The sequence below is a fragment of the Salvelinus sp. IW2-2015 genome, linkage group LG5, assembly GCF_002910315.2.
Source record: "Salvelinus sp. IW2-2015 linkage group LG5, ASM291031v2, whole genome shotgun sequence".
Classification (NCBI taxonomy): Eukaryota; Metazoa; Chordata; class Actinopteri; order Salmoniformes; family Salmonidae; genus Salvelinus; species Salvelinus sp. IW2-2015.
This window is the reverse complement of record NC_036844.1, coordinates 30893747-30915240: the sequence shown is the minus strand read 5'-3', so window position 1 is coordinate 30915240 and position 21494 is coordinate 30893747. Positions and strand designations below refer to the sequence as shown.

Sequence of the window (21494 nt, the reverse complement as noted above, 5' to 3'; positions counted from 1 at the left end):
GCCATTTCTCATGGCAGTAGCTAAATGTTCATCCCGATTTGTAGATTTCCGGATATTGTGAGACGTGTACTTTTAGTTGATTACGAGCGCCATCTGGCGGATATTTGTATGTACTTTTATTACGGGTTCAGGTTCAGGGGAGGACACTGTGTCACAGAGGCTGTTAACAGCTAGACTATTAACCTACATATAAAACAATATTCGGTTGTAGACATGACACCAACTGAATACAACGATCATTCTTTTGAACATTTCCTAACACTTTAAAATCAATTAGGCATAGCAGGCATATTTATGGATTCATCTGGTCTAAATCGTTTTTATGTATTCATCTGGTCTAAATCGTTTCTACAGATATTTATTATGTTAAACACAGCACCATTTATTGATGCAATGAACAAAATTATTTCAGCAATAAGTGTCATTTGTAGCTGTTCCGTGAATGATTGATATAATAAAACATTTTATGTGGGCCTATTGTTCAACTGAAAATAACATATTGGGAGAATATTGCTAAGGTATCCCGTATCCAGCACTTCTCTACTACTAGGCAGACTGGTGTCTTTTGCAATAGCTCAAATTCACAACTGGGCGCCTTTCTATACGGTTGAAAGCTGTATAAATGACTTCACAAAAGCTCTTGTTTACAGTTGCTGGGGCAACGTTTAACACCCGCCCCGGAGAGGTTCACATTCAGCCACCACTGCGCCTAAAGATCAGTGGCATTGACATTTTGTGGTAACTGAGGAAAAACAATAACTTGTCATACGAAAAGGTGGGTGTTTGTCAATTAATTTCAGTCATTTCGTTTTACTGTTCATAGAGTTATGTGCTGATATAGGGTAATGAGAGAAAACGCAATTAGAGACCTACGTTCTACTTTCTTCATTTCTCACAACCTGTCACTTTTTTATTTTATTTATTTTTATTTCACCTTTATTTAACCAGGTAGGCCAGTTGAGAACAAGTTTTCATTTACAACTGTGACCTGGCCAAGATAAAGCAAAGCAGTGCGACACAAACAACAACACATAGTTACACATGGAATGAACAAACGTACAGTCAATAACACAATAGAAAAAAAGTCTATATACAGTGTGTGCAAATGGCGTGAGGAGGTAAGCCAATAAATAGGCCATAGTGGCGAATTAATTACAAATTAGCAGATGTGCAGATAATGATGTGCAAGTAGAAATACTGGTGTGCAAATGAATAACAAGTAAATAAAAACAATATGGGGATGAGGTAGGTAGATTTGCTGGGCTATTTACAGATGGGCTGTGTACAGCTGCAGCGATCAGTTAGCTGTTCAGATAGCTGATGTTTAAAGTTAGTGAGGGAGATATAAGTCTCCAACTTCAGCGATTTTTGCAATACGTTCCAGTCAATGGCAGCAGAGAACTGGAAGGAAAGGCGGCCAAAGGAGGTGTTGGGTTTGGGGATGACCAGTGAGATATACCTGCTGGAGCACGTGCTACGGGTGGGTGTTGTTATCGTGACCAGTGAGCTGAGATAAGGCGGGGCTTTACCTAGCAAAGACTTATAGATGACCTGGAGCCAGTGGGTCTGGCGACGAATATGTAGCGAGGGCCAGCCGACGAGAGCGTACAGGTCGCAGTGGTGGGTAGTGTATGGGGCTTTGGTGACAAAACGGATGGCACTGTGAGACTACATCCAGTTTGCTGAGTAGAGTGTTGGAGGCTATTTTGTAAATTACATCGCCGAAGTCGAGGATCAGTACGATAGTCAGTTTTACGAGGGTATGTTTGGTGGCGTGTGTGAAGGAGGCTTTGTTGCGAAATAGGAAGCCGATTCTAGATTTCATTTTGGATTGGAGATGTTTAATATGAGTCTGGAAGAAGAGTTTACAGTCTAGCCAGACACCTAGATATTTGTAGTTGTCCACATATTCTAAGTCAGAAACGTCCAGAGTAGTGATGCTTGTCGGTGATGCTAGTAACCTGTCACTTTTAAAAACAGGTTATGGATAATTTGCCAGACCATTTCACTTTTTCATTCTTCAGAGGTGCCAATTTCATCACTGAAACTCCTCCTAGTCCTGTATACAGGTTTTGGAGTGTCATATCATGTAGTATGGAAAAATGACAGTGTAATAATTTCTCTGCTCAGATGGCAGACCCAGCAACAGACAAAGTGCTTATAACAGAGACTGCTGAACTGTCTTCACGTTCTGTGCCTTCCTACTTTGACCCATATGAGAGCTCTGTAAAATACATGGAAAGTCATCAAATTCTTCAGATCTTTCAGGTGAGAAAAACACCTTACTTCTGAAGTGAAACAAAAGTTGGTGATCATGAAACATGGGCATACAGTGTTTCCAATCTAATCATCTTTTTGCGTGATCTTTCTACAGGAGATTGCTGAGAACCTGGTTTTTGACAGGCCAGACGATCCTCTTCAGTTCATGTTAGAACAGGTTAGATGACTCCTTTATGTTTTTAGATAAAGGCCTAGAGACCATACAGATATCATAACAAGGCCTATTACATGTTTTGCATGGCCTCTTGGCATCAAGGCAGTAATACAGGCAACCTGAACCCTTTTAAATCCTTTCATTGCTCTTTTTTTTACCCTGTGTGTATTGCCACATATAAACAGAGGGTGAGAGGTGGGTTGTTTAGCAGAGGTGGTGGGTTGTTGTTGGGTCCCTGTAATGTCACCATGAATCCCCCTCACTATGTAGCCTACATTATAAACTGGGTGGTTCGAGCCCTGAATGCTGATTGGCTGACAGCCGTGGTATATCAGACCATATACCACGGGTATGACAAAACATTTATTTTTACTGCTGTAATTACGTTGGTAACCAGTTTATAATAGCAATAAGGCACCTCGGGGGTTTGTGGTATATTGGCCATGTATCACACCCCCTCGTGCCTTATTGCCTAAGAATATAACTGCTCAGTAATGGAAAGTCACCCTTTTTCCTGCTCAGGTACAATTGAAGATTCGAAACAGAGAAGAATCCAACGGCAAACCAGAGAAAATAGAGTAGGCTAGCAGCCTGTTCTACCATGCACTGCAGAAGACAACTGCGTCATTCAATCATGAGTAAAACGTAATTCATTGCTCACAGTGTCGTCTGTATATCTCCTGGGGGACTCCAAATCACCAGCTAGCATAGGCCATTCACAGGAATACACATAGGCTATGTTACACTATAAACTGCCTCAGCAATCTATAGACCAAGTCTTAGTAAAATGGCAATGATTGTGAAGTAGGCTAGCTATCTTATAGTCCAAATTACAATTTAGCAAGACCAGACATACAATCAACCTTGTGATACAATTTTGATATCTCAAATGCAGAAGAACTTCAATGCAACAGAAGTATACAAAACAAATATACATTTTTTATTTAGTATCCTAGGCAGACTGTTCAATGCTCAGCCAGTCACCAAATAGGCTATTCAGATGAGCCACTACAATGAAGCAATCTGGGTTTAGACGTTTTCAAGACATTAAGTCAAAGTTTCATAAATTGTATGTTAGAGCTTATTAAAAAGCATTAATGACATGAATCAAATCAAAATGATTGATTCTCTTTTAATCTTTTTAGAATTATTTTTTGTCTCTATCTATCTCTATAATTTATTGCTATCATCTGGGCACCTAGCCTTTTCCCTCCCTCCCTTTCTAGCCTATTTAATCTCAGAAAATAACCTATATGCTTAATATTATAATTTTTCCCACTTTCTTCCTCCACTTTTTCATTTTAGAAAAACGTACTGTACTCTGCCTGTGAAGGAATGGCCACTACAGGCCCTTGTGCTATCTGTCTGCCACAGCTACACATCGACCTTGAAACTCCTGATGCGTTTCATTTCATTTGAGTAAGCCCCCGTGGCACCACAGTGTTGTAAATAATGAGACTCTGGGGAAACAATAATTCTTCAGAATTTGAATTCAAAGTAATTCTTCAGAATTTGAATTCTATTTTCTTTAAGCACATCACTGATAATAGATAGGACCATGGTAACTAGGTCTGTTAGCCAACATAGCAAGAGGACTGAAGAAAGTGCCATGTTATGTCACCATGGAGACAGACCTGTACCATGTGTAGTTCACATAGTGATAGATCAAGCGAAGCACGCTGTCTGATCTATGTTTTTCATGTTTCAAGATGATTCTCCAATCATTGTAAAGACCGCAAGCCATGGCAGATTGAGAAAACAGAAAAACATTATGCTATGGTTATAACGAGTGATCATCCAGTTATGACATACTGTATGCAGTGGATCAACTTCAAAACCAAGAACATGGTCATACTTTCACATTTCAGAATAGGCCTAGGCATACTCAGTTGGCACTTGGCAGAACTGTTATAAGTGAGCAGCCTACATGAAATTTAGCAACAATGACAACACTTTTTGGACCAGTTTCCCAATTTGGTGGTCCATTACGTTTTGGTTTTGCGGAAATACAGTCATTAAAGTTGAGAATCAACTGTCTGTTTCAAGGTGGTATCTTGGGTCACTTTTGTTTGTAATGACTCAGGATTGTCTTGCTTTTACAATAAACACTCAAAACTAACCAAACAGGTTTCACAATCTCATGTTACTTCAATGAAAGACCAGTCGTGGGGAGCGTTCATTCTTTATTTGGTTGTGGATGTGTCTCACAGGTCACTCTGTTTACTGAGGTAAGCCTTTATCTGTGTTTGTTTTCACATTTACTACACATATGACACTTCAGTGATATTTAAAATAGCACCTTTTGTTTTCTAAGAGTGTATCTAGAACCAAAAAGGGTTCTTCGGCTGTCCCCATAGGTAGAACCCTTTTGGGTTCCATGTAGAACCTTTTCCATAGAGGTTCTCTTATGTGGACAGCTGCAGAACCCATTTGGAACCTTTTTTCTAAGTGTACCACAATAATGGGATACTCATGAAGGTCAAGAGGTGTGTGAGTTGATCTAGATTGTACCTCAGTTTTGCCTGGGCTACTGGTGTTGCCAAATACATCTTACTGTAAACATAATAGTTTTTGGAACTTGCATGACAATTCTTGAGTTTCATTTAGTAGGGTCTCCACTTGTATTGTGGTTTGCAATGACAGGGCACGGATCAGTTCCCTACTAACACTGTTATTTACAGGATTATAGGGTTTTGTATGAAAATTTGTGATTTTGTCTGACTCTCTGATAGATCTAGTATTCAGTCTTTCTGAAAGAAGGTTGTAGACCGGTATAAATCATACTGGTCGGTTTTATAGTTCTATTTTCTTTATGAGATTCTGCTGTCACACAGATTCCTGTCTCCCTGAGAACAACAACACCTCTCAATCTGACACCATGTACATTTGATCCACACCTGTATTTACAGGCCACAGTGTCACCTGAATCATCATAACACATTGGGTTTTAAGTCCAGTCTGGTCTTGCACTTTTAGAATTTACTTGTTGTTCATTAATAGATTTCTAGATGTAAAAATGTTTATGCCACTACCTTGACTATAGTGACTGGTTTAGTTCATAACCGTCTACGCACAAATGTTAAGCACTTCTACTCATTTATGCTTTACTTTTGATACAGAGAAGAACATGACACCTGATTTGGACACCAAGGACCGCTGCTTTAGGGCCTTGCTTATCTGGGGCAATTTGGTCATTGCAGTAAGTTTGACTAATATGAAATAGTGAGGGGCGGCAGGTAGCCTAGTGGTTGGGCCAGTAACCTAAAGGTTGCTGGATCAAATCCCCGAGCTGACAAGATAAAAATCTGTCGTTCTGCCCCTAAACAAGGCAGTTAACTCACTGTTCCCCGGTAGGCCGTCATTGTAAATAATTATTTGTTCTTAACTGACTTGCCTAGTTAAATAAAGGTTTATAAAAATAAAAAAATACTTTACCTCTGATATCATTTGTCTCAACAACTGACTAGGTATCCCCCTTCCCCTTCTGTTTTTAGTGCTGCGGGATTGCCTTGATGGCCATGTGTATCTTCTTCATATCGGATCGAGGCGGATTGTATGTTTTGGTGTATGCCACAGGAAATGACAGCATCTGGAGGGGAGCCTGGATAGGCGTTTTCACTGGGTTTGCCCTTTTCTGCACATCGATATTTGGAATGCATGCCATAGTTGTGTCCAAAAGAAATATCCTACTAGCTGTGAGTTGTTCTGCTATACCCCTGTCACATCTCCAACAATACTATTTTAAAAACATTCTATGCCTGTATACTTATGTTATTAAGTCGCTCTGGATAAGAGCGTCTGCTAAATGACTTAAATGTAAATGTAATGTAAATGTAAATGTTATTAAAGGAAATCTAATATTATCCTTTTGACTGAAAAACATAATTGGTTTGGCCTGCTGGAACATTTGGCCAGAAAACTCATGACTCAGACATGTTTTTGTTTTAACGGTCTTACCTGTAGTACATCCTCCTGATGGTGATCATATATGCATTTGAGGTGGCATCAGCTATTACTGCTGCAACACATAAAGACTGGGTAAATCATTAAGATTAATATATTGTTAAAATGGTCTTGGCATATTATAGTTCAGATTTTGCTACACTCAATATTATGATAAAAAATGGAATTAGGGCTCCCGAGTGGCGCAGCAGTCTAAGGCACTGCAATGTAGTGCTAGAGGCGTCACTACAGACCCTGGTTCGATCCCGGGCTGTATCACAACCGGCCGTGATCGGGAATCCCATAGGGCGGCGCACAATTGGCCCAGCGTCGTCCGGGTTAGGGGAGGGTTTGGCCGGGGTAGGCCGTCATTGTAAATAAGATTTTGCACTTAACTGACTTGCCTAGTTAAATAAAGTTTAAATACATGTTTTAAATAAAACCAGTGTTTGGCTATCTTCTCAACATTTTGATGCATCTCCTCAGTTTGTCCCCAACCTCTTCCTGAAGCAAATGCTACAGAACTACAACAAACCACTACCAGATAATCTGCCCAGCACCCAGGACCAGATCTATGTAATCAACGGGATAACAGAAACATGGAACCGGTTCATGACTGAGGTAGCTAGGCCTACCTCACTGGTCACAGACATCAGTTCACCATTTAGTTTTGATTTGCATTTGGTTGAGTTGACAACTAACATGAATTCAATGTGAAATAAACAACAAATGTCACCATGTCATTGGATTTAGGTTAAAAGATGGGTGAGAAAAAGATTAAATGTCCTTACATTGATGACTTTTTGCAAATCCAATCAGTTTTCCATTTTGATTCAACATCAAATTTTGGGGTTGAAATGATGTGGAAACAACGTTGATTCAACCAGTTTTTGCCCAGTGGTACTGACTACTTTATTATGATTTATTATTTACTTACTGTTCTATACTACCACCGTTTGGTAATGTAAAATCGTTTATGGTCTTGAACTGTCCTATTAACTGACGCATTTTAGTAACCAGAGTGCTCCTCTTGCAGTCTAAGTGCTGTGGAGTGTACGGGCCAGAGGATTGGGTGAAGTATGGGTCCCACTTCAGGCAGCAGAACACAGATGCTGATAATCCTTGGCCCAGACAATGCTGTCAGCAGGACGCTACGGGAGCCATCAGCCATTTAGAGGCCTGCAAAATCGGGGTTAGCCCTTTCCTGCATGCACAGGTAATTCTCAAAGATGACTTTGTCAATGACCACACTGAAATGTTCACCATCCCCTCATTATTGAGTGCCCCACAAACCCCAAAAGACTGAGGGAGTGCAGCAAAAATGGTTTAGCAAAGGGTTCCCTAGCTAACAAGCTGGCTAGCAGTAAATAACGTTATCTAACGTTAGCTAGGATTGCTAGCGTGATAGATCATTTTATGTTCAAGCTACCATGAAAATACATATCTAATTGTTAATTGAAAAAATCATAAGTCATATTTTTTATAAAGTGACTTACCGAGTTTTTATTGTGAATAGTTCTTCCATGAACGGACAATGAAGAACCATTTAATAACCTTTTTTTTATTTTTTAGCTTCGATCTGAATAAAGTGTGGTAAAATTATGGAGGTGCCTAGAGGGGTTATGCTACATTAAACAGTACAGTGCTCTAATATAAAATGTAATCTATCTTTCTTTTAGGGTTGTTATGATTACATTGCTGGTCCTTTGATCAGACACGGCTTTGGAGTCTCATGGTTTGGATTCGCCATATTGTGTTGGACAGTGAGTACAGACTTCCTTAACCATTTGTATGCAATATTATAGTATTCAAACAAATCTGCACTGCAGAAACAAATGTAGTTGCTCTAGCATTGAGACAATGTATGCATTATTCAAAATAAGTTTCGTTTCATCATGTAGGCCTAAATATTTTAAGATGGCATTACTTAAAATTCCCCTTAAAAAGGGCCAATCAGCAGTAGAAACAATATCAAAGCCTGTCCCCACTACTGTTTCGATAAAAACAGTGAAGGATAGGGCTGGAGAAATATAATCACTCTCAAATTCAGAAACAGAGCGATGGGTGCAAGACCTGACCATCCATAACATAAAAACGAAAGTTCTAACCATGTTTTGAGGCTATACAGTGTTTGTTTACATTTACTTTGTTTACAAAAACTAGTCACTTTACCCCTACCTACAAGTACAAATTACCTCAACTAACCTGTACCCCCGCACATTGACTCGGTACCGGTGCCCCCTGTATATAGCCTCGTTATTGTTACTTTTTATAATTTTCTCTTTAGTTATTTGGTAAATATTTTCTTAACTCTTTCTTAAACTGCATTGTTGGTTAAGGGCTTGTAAGTAAGCATTTCACAGTAAGGTCTACACCTGTTGTATTCAGCGCATGTGACAAATAAAATTTGATTTGAGTTAAACAAGCTTATATTTTGGGTTCTGATGGAGTACAACAGTTAAACTAAGCTCATGAGTCATGAGAATCAGTGGGTACATATAGCGAATTTATAATCTCAAAAATGTATGTAGCAACTGCTGATTGCCCCTTTAAATGTGGTGGGAAAAAATAGGAAAAAAGCGACATGGAGAATTGGATCAACGGTTTTCTTTGTTTTTCCCTGCAGTTCTTTGTGATACTGGGAGTAATTTTCCACTACAATCAGTTGGATTTCTGAGGATGACCAACAAAGAAAGCTTCAAATAAACTTCAGTTCAGACCTACCAGTAAAGAAGTAATGCAAATATAACACTTTTTTGTTATGATCAACAAATAACCTTATTAAAATGTAATCAATTGTGTCTCTAATCAAAATTAAGAGAACCAATAAATGTACTAAATACAATTTTATTTTTCAAATTACCTTTCTCAAAAAAGTTTGGAAATTGTCCCATACAATAATCTGTACTCTTCATTTTTTGTTGCTATACATAATACATTCAATTTTGTTCAATACAAAATTGTACAGGTTACAAGCGTAGTATTATGTCAACACAGCTGCAAACAACCAGAATCCCTGTTCTGATATCTTTTTAAGTCTTCACAACATTTAATGCATAGTGTTTGAGTCCTCTTTTTCACAATCTACACCATTATAAATGCCAGCACATCCATTTCCCTCAATTCCTTTTGATTATAACTCAAAACATTTCTCAGCAAAGCTTCGTTTTTAAGATAAAGTTATCACATCAGACACTTTACTTTAGGTATTTCTGTCATCTGTCCTCCTCATTCTAAAAGCACATCGGACTTTACCAAAACATTACAAACCAATAAAGAGAACACACTCTGTCCATCTTAAAAGTAACAACAAAAAAACAACTAAGAATTGGTCAAGTGTGTTAATGACCATCTATAGATGAATAACTGGATAAATAAATACTATTAGTGTCCATAATACAATTAAAAGTTTTCTGCAGTTCTCATTACATAGAATGTTGAAAAAACACTACCCTGATACTGTTAGGATAAAAGCTGATCACAGTGACAAGAGCTGGACGTCAGCGGGTTCATACTATATGAAGTCATTATTCAGTTCGCAACATATTTAAGACATAAGGTATAACTAATTACAAAGTAGCTAGCTAGTACTGAAGGTACAACTCTCTTTGCCAAAAGGCAATCTTGTGATTGCTAATGACGAGATGTAAACAAATAAACTACCGGTACATGGCTTTTCTGAAATACCAATGGCAATATGAGTTGATGTAACATTTTCCTCTCTTTGGCTGTCTATCCTTCATATGCACCTTACAAAATATGTCTAACATTTGATTAAAAAAAATATCATTTGAATATTGATAATTACTGCATATGATTTGGGCTGAAGGAAATACACACATCTTCACATACCACGAGTCCAGATTAGTGCAGGATAGAGAGGTGATTGGTAGAGCATTGGAAACAAAGAAACTGTTAATTTCCCCAAATAGTTTCATATCAAAAGGTAGATTTATAGACCTAATATTGCTCAAATCATTTACATAAGTCCAAGAACAGGGAGGATGAAAAGGAGGATAACCAGAGTAGTGTTGAGAAACATAGTCTGAGGGGCATGTAGCTACATGACTGGTTAAACTGTCCGGTGTCTCATTCAATCTGCCTGTGGTTTCTGCTGTCAAATATCATGGACCTCCTCTGTGGCTGATAAAAGCAGCTCGTCGAGGTCTCCAGTCTCTGTCCACTCTTGGGTATTGTCATTTTGTTCCGCAGGGTCACCCCCTCTGAGGTCCTGAGGTTCTCTGCCATCTCTTTGGAAAAGATATCAAGTGCTGATGTTTCAGTTGGACTTCTGATGGGCGAGAGGATGAGCTTGGCATCATCCCCCAGCGGTGGGTGATCCATGATGGGAAAGGGTGGACTGAACAAGATGAGGCTCTGTGGTCTCTGGCGGTTCCTAAAGGATGGCCTTTGTAGAACCGTAGACCTTTCTGGTCTTGGACAATCAGAAAAGGCCTCTGCATTGGATGAGCGTTTCCTTCTTAGCACCGGTGGGTCTGAAGTAGGTGTAGTTTTATTAGTCTCTGTAGATTTCTCTGCAATAGGCTGCCTTATCTGGGATTTCGGCACTGGCTCCTTATTCTCCAACTCCTCCTTTAGATCCCTCATAGAGGGAAGAAGAGGTACAGGATCTAGTTTATCTCCCCTGGTTTTTGTGAATTCTTTCTCTGGTCCCTTTCCTGCACCAGAGCCCTTGTCTTGCCTGGGATGAGGTATGTGGCTGTACTGCACCTTGGGGGGGATGACAGGCACGGCTTTAGCCTGACACGTTTTTACCATGAAGGCCGTCCTGACAGACGACACACTGACGGGGGCCGAGTTCCGGCGCACAGGGGCCTGTCGATGGCTCAGGAACAGCTCCAGCTCCTGGGACAGGCCGTTGGATTTGGTCTCAGACGGTGTCACTGCCCCTCTCTGAATGGAGGACAACTCGGCTGATTCAAGGTTTTGCTGATTGGAAATGTCTCTGATGCGTCGATGTCCTAAATCCAAATTGAGTGAGTAGGGCCTGTGTTTGGAAAAGCTGTTCTGCTCTATTTTTTCTGAATGAGATGCTTCATAAGACGTCTGTCTGTGAAACCTCTGGGAGGAGGAGGTGTTTTTCTGTTTGGTTGTGCAGCTGTTTCCTCTTTGTGTTCTCGTTGCATCATCACCGACCAGGGTGGTTTTGGAGGGTAAGGGAAGTAGATGTGTGATTTTGGTCTCTGTTTTGCGGCTGCATGCCTGAGACCTATTTCCTGGGAACACTTCTATGCTCTTAAAAGGACATGATCCATTTGTTGATTTGTCATCTCTAGATAGAGGAGGAACGTTTAGTTCTTTGGAGCTCAAACCTTCTCCTGCAGAACAAGACGATGACACATCTAGTTTTCCAAACAAATCCTTAAGTGTGGGTGAATGGAGAGGACTGGTTACCCACTGTTTGGTGGAGCGGAAGACCTCCTCCCAAGGTTCCTCCTCCAAGTCCTCCAACTCGGAGTGTCCTCCACATCCATCCTCATCGTCTTGGTGTGGTAGCCCCAAGGTGTGGTGGGGTCTTTCTTCCAAACATATTGAAAGCCTCTCAATGCCTCCCATGACAACTGACAAAGCATTCTTTCCATTGTCATGGGAAACCCCTTTGACCCCATCTTGACTCTTACTTTTCCCTGATGGCTCTTTTCCTTTCTCTGCTACAGACGTGCCTATGTCTGTTACGACATCCCCTGGCTGCAAACTTTTTGTGACCTGGCTTTGTTGAGTAGAATGTAAACTTGGCTCTGCGAGGTGAGTAACCACAGGCCGTGGCTTGACGAAAGTGGGTTTATCGGTCTCTGGGAGCTTAGATTTTGAGGAAGTGTGTAGTTTGTTTTTTGTTTTATCTGTTGAATCAGCAGCGTGTAGAGGTGTATTTTTCATATCTGTGCCGACCATGAAATGTAACATTTTGTCATTTGGAAATTGTGTGTCTGAGGAGTGCTTTCTTGCTGAATGTGCTACAGTGTCAGCACCGTGATAGGTCAGTGCAGGCCTGGTGGGCATCAAAGACTGTCCCTTATATAATGAGTGAGTTGGAAGGCTGCTTCTTCTTTTTGCTGGAGCATCTGGCATTGCCTTAACATCCTCACAAGTTTTCTTAGTGGAACAGAAAACAGGCATAAACTCCTCGTCCATAATGTCAATCTCAGGCTCAGTAATTTTCAGCTCAAGATGGAGGTCAGACCACAGCTCTTCCTTGATAGGTAAAGATCCCATATCCTGCAAAACATGAATTACAAATGCTTATTAAAGCGACAGTCATTGTCATTGTGTTATTCTTTGTATATTATCTGTGATGAAGCACAGTGTTAAACTGGAGATTAAACATACCAGTTGTGTCAGTTCTTTTGGCTCATACTGTGGTGCTGGCGGGTTGTCCAGTTGTTTCCCAGGAAATTGCTGTCTCTCTTGATCTTCCTCTCTTGTGGTGGGAGTGGAAGACTGACTCAGGTCAGATACTTCCACCTTCCCTTGAACATCGTTCACCTCTCCTTCACTTCTTGAAACTAATAAAATAAATAGATATGTAATTATTTTATTAATAGACAATATTACCATGGATGATGAGGAAGGTTTTTAATCTGAGCGCACAAACACAGGCTTTTTTCTATGTAAACAGGTGAACATGACCTACCTTCTGTCACCCTTTTGAAACCTGCCTCCTCTCTGCTCCTCTCCTCTGCTGGTCTCTCCTCCTTTTCCACTGGGGTTGAGCTGCTGTTACTGTAGATAATGCTCTCACTCACAACACTGCTCTCTCCAAGGGGGTGCTCTCTGTAATTTAAGCTGCCACTACTGTCACTCTGTTCTGACTGGGAGGTCTCTCTGCTTGGTTTCAGAGCAGCTGCAGCAGGCCTCTCCTTCCCTGTTGCCCTGCAGGGGGTGCTGTTGGAGCTGATGACTGCAGACACCCTCAGGGGCACAGACACAGCAAAGGGCTCTGATATGTTGAGAGCCTTGCGCTGATGCCTGGGGGAGGACTCTGGAAAGAGACTTCCAGGGAAGGAGGGCCTGGATGCACCGCTGTGGGTGGAGCCAGAACACAGCATCCTCCTGTTCTTAGGGGAGCTGGGCTGGCAGCTGCTGAGGTCATCATCGCCTTTGAAAACCTTCAGTTGTTCGGGTAGAGCCTTCTGCTGTGGTGGTGAGACGCTTGGAGAGCCCCTTCTCTTCATGTTAGGGCTGCTGCCGCCTGTGGCCTCGCTCAATCTCTTCATCTCAAACTCCCGCCTCTGGTCCTGTTCACTGACATCATGGAGCGTGTCAGATTCAAGTGTTCTGGATTTTATACCGGGCGCAAAGAAACCGTTGGCCCCGCCTGCTGAGCTGAAATTTCCTGCCTTGTCATCATCTGTGTTGGAAATCAAATGAGAAGCAAATTGTTAGATACACATCGTCTCAGCCTTATTTACAAAGCAAATTAAGATTTGTATATAGGAGAGAGAACTGCTGTGAGTAGATTTAACGATGACACAAGTGTTTTGTATACAATGTAGTGCATTCAGCCCCACCTGTCTGCAGAGAGCACAAAGAGTCCATGCTTCTCGCTGGTCGGATAGCTGCCTTTTCTGTGAACGAACAATGTAGTCATATTATTTTATTCTGTATCATAAACTCAATTTTTTCAAGTAGCATGTTTATTTGTGTGATATTAATTTTCATTTGATCATTCAATTTATCATGGGAAACATAGTAAGATAGTACACATTCTATTGCAACCTTGATATATCATTTAGCCTTAGCAGTGAAAAGGGGTTCACTATATTGGTTGATAAGCGTATTCATCATGCTTTACCTGTGATGTTCTGTGCTTTCATGAACACGCTCCCATTCCGGCTCAGTCTTCCCTTAGAGTCCGTCACAGACTTGCCCAGGTTGAAGATGAACTTCCACTTCTTCGATTTCCCAGAAACCTTTCCTCTGACAGACAGGGAGATGATGAAGTACGTTAAACAACATGGCTTGTTCGGATGTTATTTGTTGAAGTTCAATGTGTGCATTGAAGAGCAAAAGCAAAATGTACAACAAAACAATACAAATTAACATACATATTGCTAAAACAGTACAATCAACCTAGACTTATTTGAAGGGTATTTTACTGTGTACTCTGTTTCGGGGTTATTGTTAGATTGTATACTATGTTTGAGCAGGTGTTTTTTGATTCATGTTTTCACTGCCAAATGTATCCAGGTGCCTGGCAGCCCAGAGGATGTGTATTAAGCATGTTTGTTAAGTATACTAAATAAATCAGTCAGTTGAATTCTCATCCATCTCACTTGGTATCCGATATGTCTATGACGGTATGGTACAGCGTGGCAGTGCTGGTGTCAGGTAGACTGTTCTCCCGTTGACGCTCATTCCGTGCTGGGTGGTTAGGGCTCAGGGAGCGGGCCTGGGCCTCCTCTAGGCTCATCAGCTTCATTGGCCCACCTTGGCCACTGATAGGAAGAGTGGCATACTTCTCCCCACACATCAAACTGGGTCCTGTAGCAAAACAATGTCTTTCAAAAAAAATCCTTTTGGCATAAGGTAGAAAGGAGGAAGTAAATACAATGTGTTTTCCAATGGCAACATAAAATTAGGATAAGAGGGCAACAAGCAAGAGGGCAACATTCAGGAAATCTATAAATTTCACACAATCAACACTTTAAAACAACGTACCTTCTTTAGTTTTTATTGGTGCAGCTGCATGGTTGAAGATCTGCTCAGTGTGATTTAAAATGAACTCAACCACAGTCTGCTGAACCCGCACCTCCTGGAAAGCCATGTCCCCATTGCAGGATGCAATTTCAATATCTTTCGAGCTACAAAACACATAGCCAAACGAGAAAGTAGAAATGCTTTCAGTCACAACCAAGGAGGTATTTTACCTTAAATATCAGCTGGAGTATAACTCAAACAAAATGGAAGAACATAATATAGTTATCATATAAGTGTTTTAGTATGTTCTTGGATAAGATGATATTGGTTTGTGTACAATTAGTGTAGAGCTCACCGCAATAGGTTTGGAGCCCATACCAAGGCCAGGTTGCGGGTGTGCATGTTAGTCTGGGGACTTAAGGTGGCCAGGTGGGCCAAATGCTTGGTAAGATATTCCAGAGTCCTGAAGAGAGAGGACAAACACAATTTGTTTAGCTTTTTAACCACATATAAAGATTGGAAAGGTACATCACAGAGGCAGCAAAAGGGCTGAAGTGAGTTTTACCTAAAGTGGGGGAGTGGTAGCTCTTTAATGACGTCCTGGATATGTTGTAGCCTTTCATGATCTTCCTGGACTGAGACGGCGTCCTACACAGTAAAAGTCAAGTATTATCAATGTCGCATGTCATTCTTTCTTTGAATGTGACTCACTATTAAAGGACTCATTCCTAATATAAATCAAAGAGACATTCTGGTTAACAAAGTGGGTGCATTACAGACAGGTAGAGACCCTACCTCTTTGAACAGTACTCACAGTGAATTTCTTGTAAAGCTCATAAGTGAGCAGGGGATTGGGTAGCTCCCTGAAGTACAGCTTGCACAAGGAGCCCACACAGTGGATGTCCTGGAGGTACACCTCCTTTGTGAGGTCAGGGCACAACTCAGAGCAAAATTCCTGTCTGTAAGTAAGCACACAAACACATGGGTATCAATACAGCTGGAGACGCATGACGCTTCCACACTCCTCTAGTAATGTATATGTATGTTTTGTAAGATTGAAATGTAGAAACGTGTGTTTATATTGGATAGACAAAAGTTGTCCAACATGGTATGTTCACAATGGCCTAAATCTATAAACTTACTGTTCAAACATGCTAAGTATAGAGCACCAAACACCAACTGTGACTTCCTTGTTCTAATACTTTTGGAAGGCACTTTGTGGCTAAAATAGTTACCTTAGTCGCTGGATATTTGAGGTGACTCCCGAGAGCCTGTATATTCCATCCACAACACCATGTTTCTCAATGAACTCTGCACATGTCCTTAAAACTTGAGGAACTGAAAAAAAATATTGAAAAAAATATTGTTTTAACCATACATTCGACATCAAAAGACACACATACATAGCAAACCAAATTAAAAAAATTGGAGGGTCCAGTCTGGCAACATACAGATTTTGAGAGGTGAAGGTCAACATATAACACTGTCGTCACTATGATTTTGTTTACTAAGTTATGTGAATAAGCTATGATTTATGAGAGAAATCGTAATATAGGTTTTCTGTAATAGGCTACTTTTTCAGTCTAGGGAGGTGAATGGAAAACGTGGCAACTTGGGTTTTAGCAGTTAGGAAAATTCTGGCATTCCATTTCAACTGCTGACATGAAGCAGAAAGAGGAGTGCCTCTATGAACTAGACAGGGTCAGTTTAAAGGTCCAATGCAGCCATTTTATTTCGATATCAGATCATTTCTGGGTAATGATTAAGTACCTTATTGTGATTGTTTTCAATTAAAATGGTCAACAAGAAACAAAAATAGCTTTTTGGCTAGGACTGTCTGGGAGTGGTTTGAGTGTGGAGGGGAAAACAGAAAACTTGCTGTTATTGGCAGAGAGGTTTGGAACTCTTATTGGTCTATTAACTAATTTACCGACTGATGAGACCAAAACGCCATCCCACCAAAACAGGCAAAAATTTCAGGCTGTATTTTCAAAAAGCTCTTACACTAAAAGGGCATAATCAATCATTTTCAGAATTTCACAGTATTATTCCAGCCTCGTCGTGTGAAAAAACAAATAAACCACACAAAAATCACGTTTTTTGACTGCACTGGGCCTTTAATACTGCGTGTGCTATAAACAGAATCTGGATCTTTGGCTCATTCTTTGAGTCAACCCTTTTTTTTCATGGCAGAGAAGGATAGAGAAGGGCAGTTTGGGAGAAACCGAATGCCATTAGTATAAATTGTATCAGTACTTATTTCTTCTAAACATACTTTAGACAGTAGCTCTGCTTTTTATTCCATAAGGTTGTTGATTGTGAAGGTGTAATTTCTCAGGAAGTAAAACATGGTTTGTTTGTTTCAGAGGAAGGTGGACACACCCAATCCTTGCAGCTGGTATTACTTGTGACACTTCCTCTAATAGAAAATGGCCTTTCAAAATGTTACCACCCAATTCTCTATTGCTTTCGAAACTTTATTCCCTAGTGGGGTATCTCTTTTCTTAAAATATGTTATCTACAATTCTGTATTCAAGAGGAACGTAGGGTCGCTTTCTACCATAATATATTTTTGGAAATCAAGGAACACCTTTATAATACATTTAAACTGAAAATAAAAAATGAATAGCTACTCTTTTGCACAGTATAGCATAGACTACAGCAGTTAATATGTTAGTCTACCTCCTTGCTATACTGAAAGAAAAAGAAACGGATATAGCTAACTTCGTTTTGCCAAGATGATTCCACTCTAGACTGAAATCGGCAAACCATTATATTCAACAACCTGAGAAGAGAAGTGTAGCTGTACAGTGCACAATGTTCCTGTAAGCTCCCCTTTTCCACAAGTAAAGCATGAGACACATAGCTCAACTTCCCACTTTGCTACCAGGCATTCCCATTTTTTAAATTTTACCTTTATTTAACTAAGCAAGTCAGTTAAGAACAAATTCTTATTTTGAATGACGGTCTAGGAACAGTGGGTTAACTGCCTTGTTTAGGGGCAGAACAACAGATTTTTTACCTTGTCAGCTCAGGGATTCGATCTTGCAACCTTTCGGTTACTAGTCCAACGCTCTAACCATGAGGCTACCTGCCGCCCCACGACGAGGCCCTTCCCAGAACTCTTTACAATGGGTTGAGGAACCATCTAGCCAGTGGCGTGGCCCAGTGACAGTGGATTGTTTAACATTTTAGCCACACAATGACAAGCGTGGATGTCTTGTCCCCAGAGAATGCAGAGCTATTGTACATAAGCTATACAATACCTTATAGTGGAACAGTGGCATAAATCAATGTCTAAGCTTAAACATTGTTTCCCTTACTTTGACTCTTAACATATCTCATGAACAACACAACCTGAACAATAAAATCAGTAAGCACATAGACATGAGGATGTCGCTGATATGCAGCTGAACATTAGCCAAGCAAAACGAAAACAATTCATTCCATCTTCGGAGCTTTGAAACAATCTGCCCAGAGGTTCCCATGGGCTGTATGAATGAAAGTCTGTTCTCCCACATCTGAACAGACACTCACAGTGACATGCCTGTGGTCAAAATGGTAGCTTCCTGGTCCGAATGGGATTTGATTCACCATTACTTTTGAGTATTTGCTCAGAACGAAACTCCTGCTTGCCTGGAAATCTTCTAGTGGATTCAAAAGGAATCTAAGAATACGGCTTATTGAATAAGATGCTGTTGATTGTTAGATTGGATAACATCCTCGTAGGTAAATTGTCTGTGTAAATGAAGTCATTATAAACATTCTTTCTCTTCCCTGTCTAGGGTCAGACAGAGTTAGTGACAGTCAACAACAGCTGATATCGCAGTGTCATGTCAACAAAAGCAGATATCACAAGCCACTTGTAATTGACAAATAAAAACTAAAAGTATCATCATATTAGCCATATACAGTAAATTATAGTCCCTTCTCCCCCTGTAACAGAAACATGTGTCTTGTGTAAAGAGGATCTACTTTATCAAATCTGTTTAGCTGTTAAATCGGTTCAATCTGTTCAAAGTAAAAGGTTTCCAAGTCACATCGCATGACCTCACTTCATGTAACTATTTTTACCTCCATTCAAATACTATCTGGGTAAACACACCCATCCTCAAATTGTTGTCTGAATTATGATCTGTCGGCTGCTACTGCCCCCTGTGAACAGTGTTGCCCACCCAGAATCCTCACACAGAGACAGAGGGAGAGAGAAAGAGAGCAAGACGCAGGCCTCTTGGTGAGAAGTTGACAAAAACACCAGGAGCCACACCCTAAGTCACAAATCCCCTCTGTTATTGCGTAAAGGACTTCATGAAATGTAAAACATATGTCCATTGATGTCCAAATTGCAACATACATCTGCATCACACACCTGAATAAACTAAATAATGTACTGTCTAACTGTTACTTATGTAAACAGCAGGGATCTTTCCTAACCAATTTCACACTAAGTTTACCAAATCAGAGGTTTAACATATTCTTTGCCCGAAAACATAGGTGTTGAATAAGGCTCAATCTAATTCAGAATTCTCCTAAAACCTTAGAGGTGTTCCATACAGAACATGTATTGATAATTCAACTGCACTATTACATATCCTGTATCGAACAGTCATCGAGAATTCGCTGTGAGTTTAGGAAAAGCTGTTCTCAGACCAAAGCACCAACATTGTAATAGCTCAATAAAAATAAAAATGTCTACCTAATCTAGACCAAGTTGTTAAATTGTTAAATGTTTGGTCTGAGAACACCTTTTCTCAATGTAGGTGGATTTGGAAAAGTGTTTTCTAAATCCTGTATTATTATTTTGTCATTATAACTATTATTATTTGTTGTTTATTCAGGTTATTACTATGTCTAATAAATCTGAAAACATGAAATATGACAATGCCCTCAATAAATCCAGTACACATTAAATAACGACTATATATGGACCAATAATTGGGCTCTGTTGCTGTAACAATTTGTTTGCATTCTGAATTCATGAGGTCATTATTATGGGACATGATGAAATCTGCTGAAATCTGCTAGAAAAGGGAAGCAGCAGGAAAGGGAAGCAACATAATAAACATTGAAAGAAACTAGTTTACCGTCTTTTCCTGAATTCTGTAGATGTTCTGTCAAGTCACAGTCAAATGCATTCTCACTTCCTTTCTTTTTGGACCTCTGCTTGGCTCCTTTATTCTTCATCTGGATCCAGTTATTAGTCCAGGAGTTCAGAACAAACAAATCCTCAAATATACAACCATTGATCCAACAGACCCTGGGAAAGGCAAAAATTGTAGCCCAAAAGTAAAAACCATACAAACCGCCCAAAAAGGATTCATCCACTCACATCTTGACCAACGACACTAACAGTTTGGGAGACTGAAAAGTCCATGTGAGAAGAATAATGTTGACGTCACTTTTCCTTTAAGCTTTTTAGTGCTTTATACATTTCCAATCAATCTATCAAAAATATAAGGGAAAAACCATAGTCAGTTATAATTGTGAAATATCTGGAAATGTGGTTTGGGAATGGCAGTCCTCTGAAGTGATTTATCCCAGAAGGATTTGCAGAAACAGCATCAGAATTAGTTCGTTTCCTGTTGTAGTTTTTTTTACTCAGTCTGCCTCTGTCTTTTTTCGCTCCTCTTTTCCTCCCGCCCAGACAATCTCCCTTTTCTTTGGCTCCCCTGTATCTGTGGAGATGTACCCAGTGAGGCGCAGGAATATTGTTTCTGTGTTTGTTTCTTTATCCTTCTTGCGTCCAGTTTTCAATTTATCCATGTTTCGAAGGTCATGGTAGTTGTGGCACTGGAGTGGCATGGAGGTTTGAAATTTCAAGACTGTGAGAAGGGGAGGGAAGTGAAGTCAGGGGAGGGGAATAGCTGACTGCTGTTTCTCTGGTTTAGAGATTACTGACCCCTTTTATCCACACTTTTTTTGTTGCCATGGTCCTAACAGGAAATGTGCTCTCTGCCTTCCTGAATGCTCCCAAAGTACACAATTTCCTGTACAGAGAGCCTTGTTTGGAAAACAAAAACAGTTCTGAAGGAAGAGGGAAGTGGGGGGGGGGGGTGAAATGAGGGCTTGAAGGGCGCAGATGGGGAAAGGGGGGGTGTACACATGGTTCTTGTTACTGACTGCTTAGCTGTTTCATAATTTTCCCTCTACAGCAGACTGAAGCTTTCCAACCACGTGTTTAAAGCACGCTTCCTCCTATCGAAATAAATGTTCAACTGATAAGAATGAACCAATACTTTAAAAAACAACATTAATACAATTAAGTAGGCCTAAATACAAGGCTACTGGGTAGGTTGAATGACATTCAGGGTTTTCATTTAATTTCAAAGCATACAGCTGGATCTATAACACTAATAGTGTAGGATGTGGACTACTCAACATTAGACCATTTGAGGTCTGAAAACAGACATGAATGAACAATAACTAACGAACTGCTACAGTTATACATTTGTTTGATTTA

General features: G+C 40.2%; 2 protein-coding genes across 4 annotated transcripts; one reads left to right on the top strand and one right to left on the bottom strand.

The window, feature by feature from the left end:
- Positions 1 to 656: 656 nt before the first annotated feature.
- LOC111964317 (uroplakin-1b) lies at positions 657 to 9221 on the top strand. Of its 2 annotated transcripts, XM_023988177.2 has the most exons (11): positions 657 to 775; positions 2131 to 2268; positions 2375 to 2437; positions 2957 to 4662; positions 5554 to 5633; positions 5929 to 6129; positions 6398 to 6472; positions 6863 to 6997; positions 7413 to 7592; positions 8056 to 8139; positions 9003 to 9221. In XM_023988177.2, the coding sequence occupies exons 5-11, from the start codon at positions 5562 to 5564 to the stop codon at positions 9051 to 9053; spliced, it is 798 nt and encodes a 265-aa protein (XP_023843945.1). In that variant the 5' UTR covers positions 657 to 775; positions 2131 to 2268; positions 2375 to 2437; positions 2957 to 4662; positions 5554 to 5561; the 3' UTR covers positions 9054 to 9221. The 2 variants fall into 2 exon arrangements, with proteins under 2 accessions (XP_023843945.1, XP_023843946.1); XM_023988178.2 differs by lacking the exon at positions 6398 to 6472.
- LOC111964282 (rho GTPase-activating protein 31) lies at positions 9204 to 20903 on the bottom strand. 2 transcript variants are annotated; one of them, XM_070443697.1, is made up of 12 exons: positions 20119 to 20903; positions 16270 to 16372; positions 15849 to 15993; positions 15600 to 15682; positions 15390 to 15497; positions 15052 to 15198; positions 14671 to 14871; positions 14190 to 14314; positions 13906 to 13962; positions 13029 to 13745; positions 12725 to 12900; positions 9204 to 12613 (listed from the first exon to the last, which is right to left on the bottom strand). In XM_070443697.1, the coding sequence occupies exons 1-12, from the start codon at positions 20216 to 20218 to the stop codon at positions 10466 to 10468; spliced, it is 4110 nt and encodes a 1369-aa protein (XP_070299798.1). In that variant the 5' UTR covers positions 20219 to 20903; the 3' UTR covers positions 9204 to 10465. The 2 variants fall into 2 exon arrangements, with proteins under 2 accessions (XP_070299798.1, XP_023843883.1); XM_023988115.2 differs by having other exon boundaries at positions 14671 to 14878; positions 15056 to 15198.
- Positions 20904 to 21494: the final 591 nt, after the last annotated feature.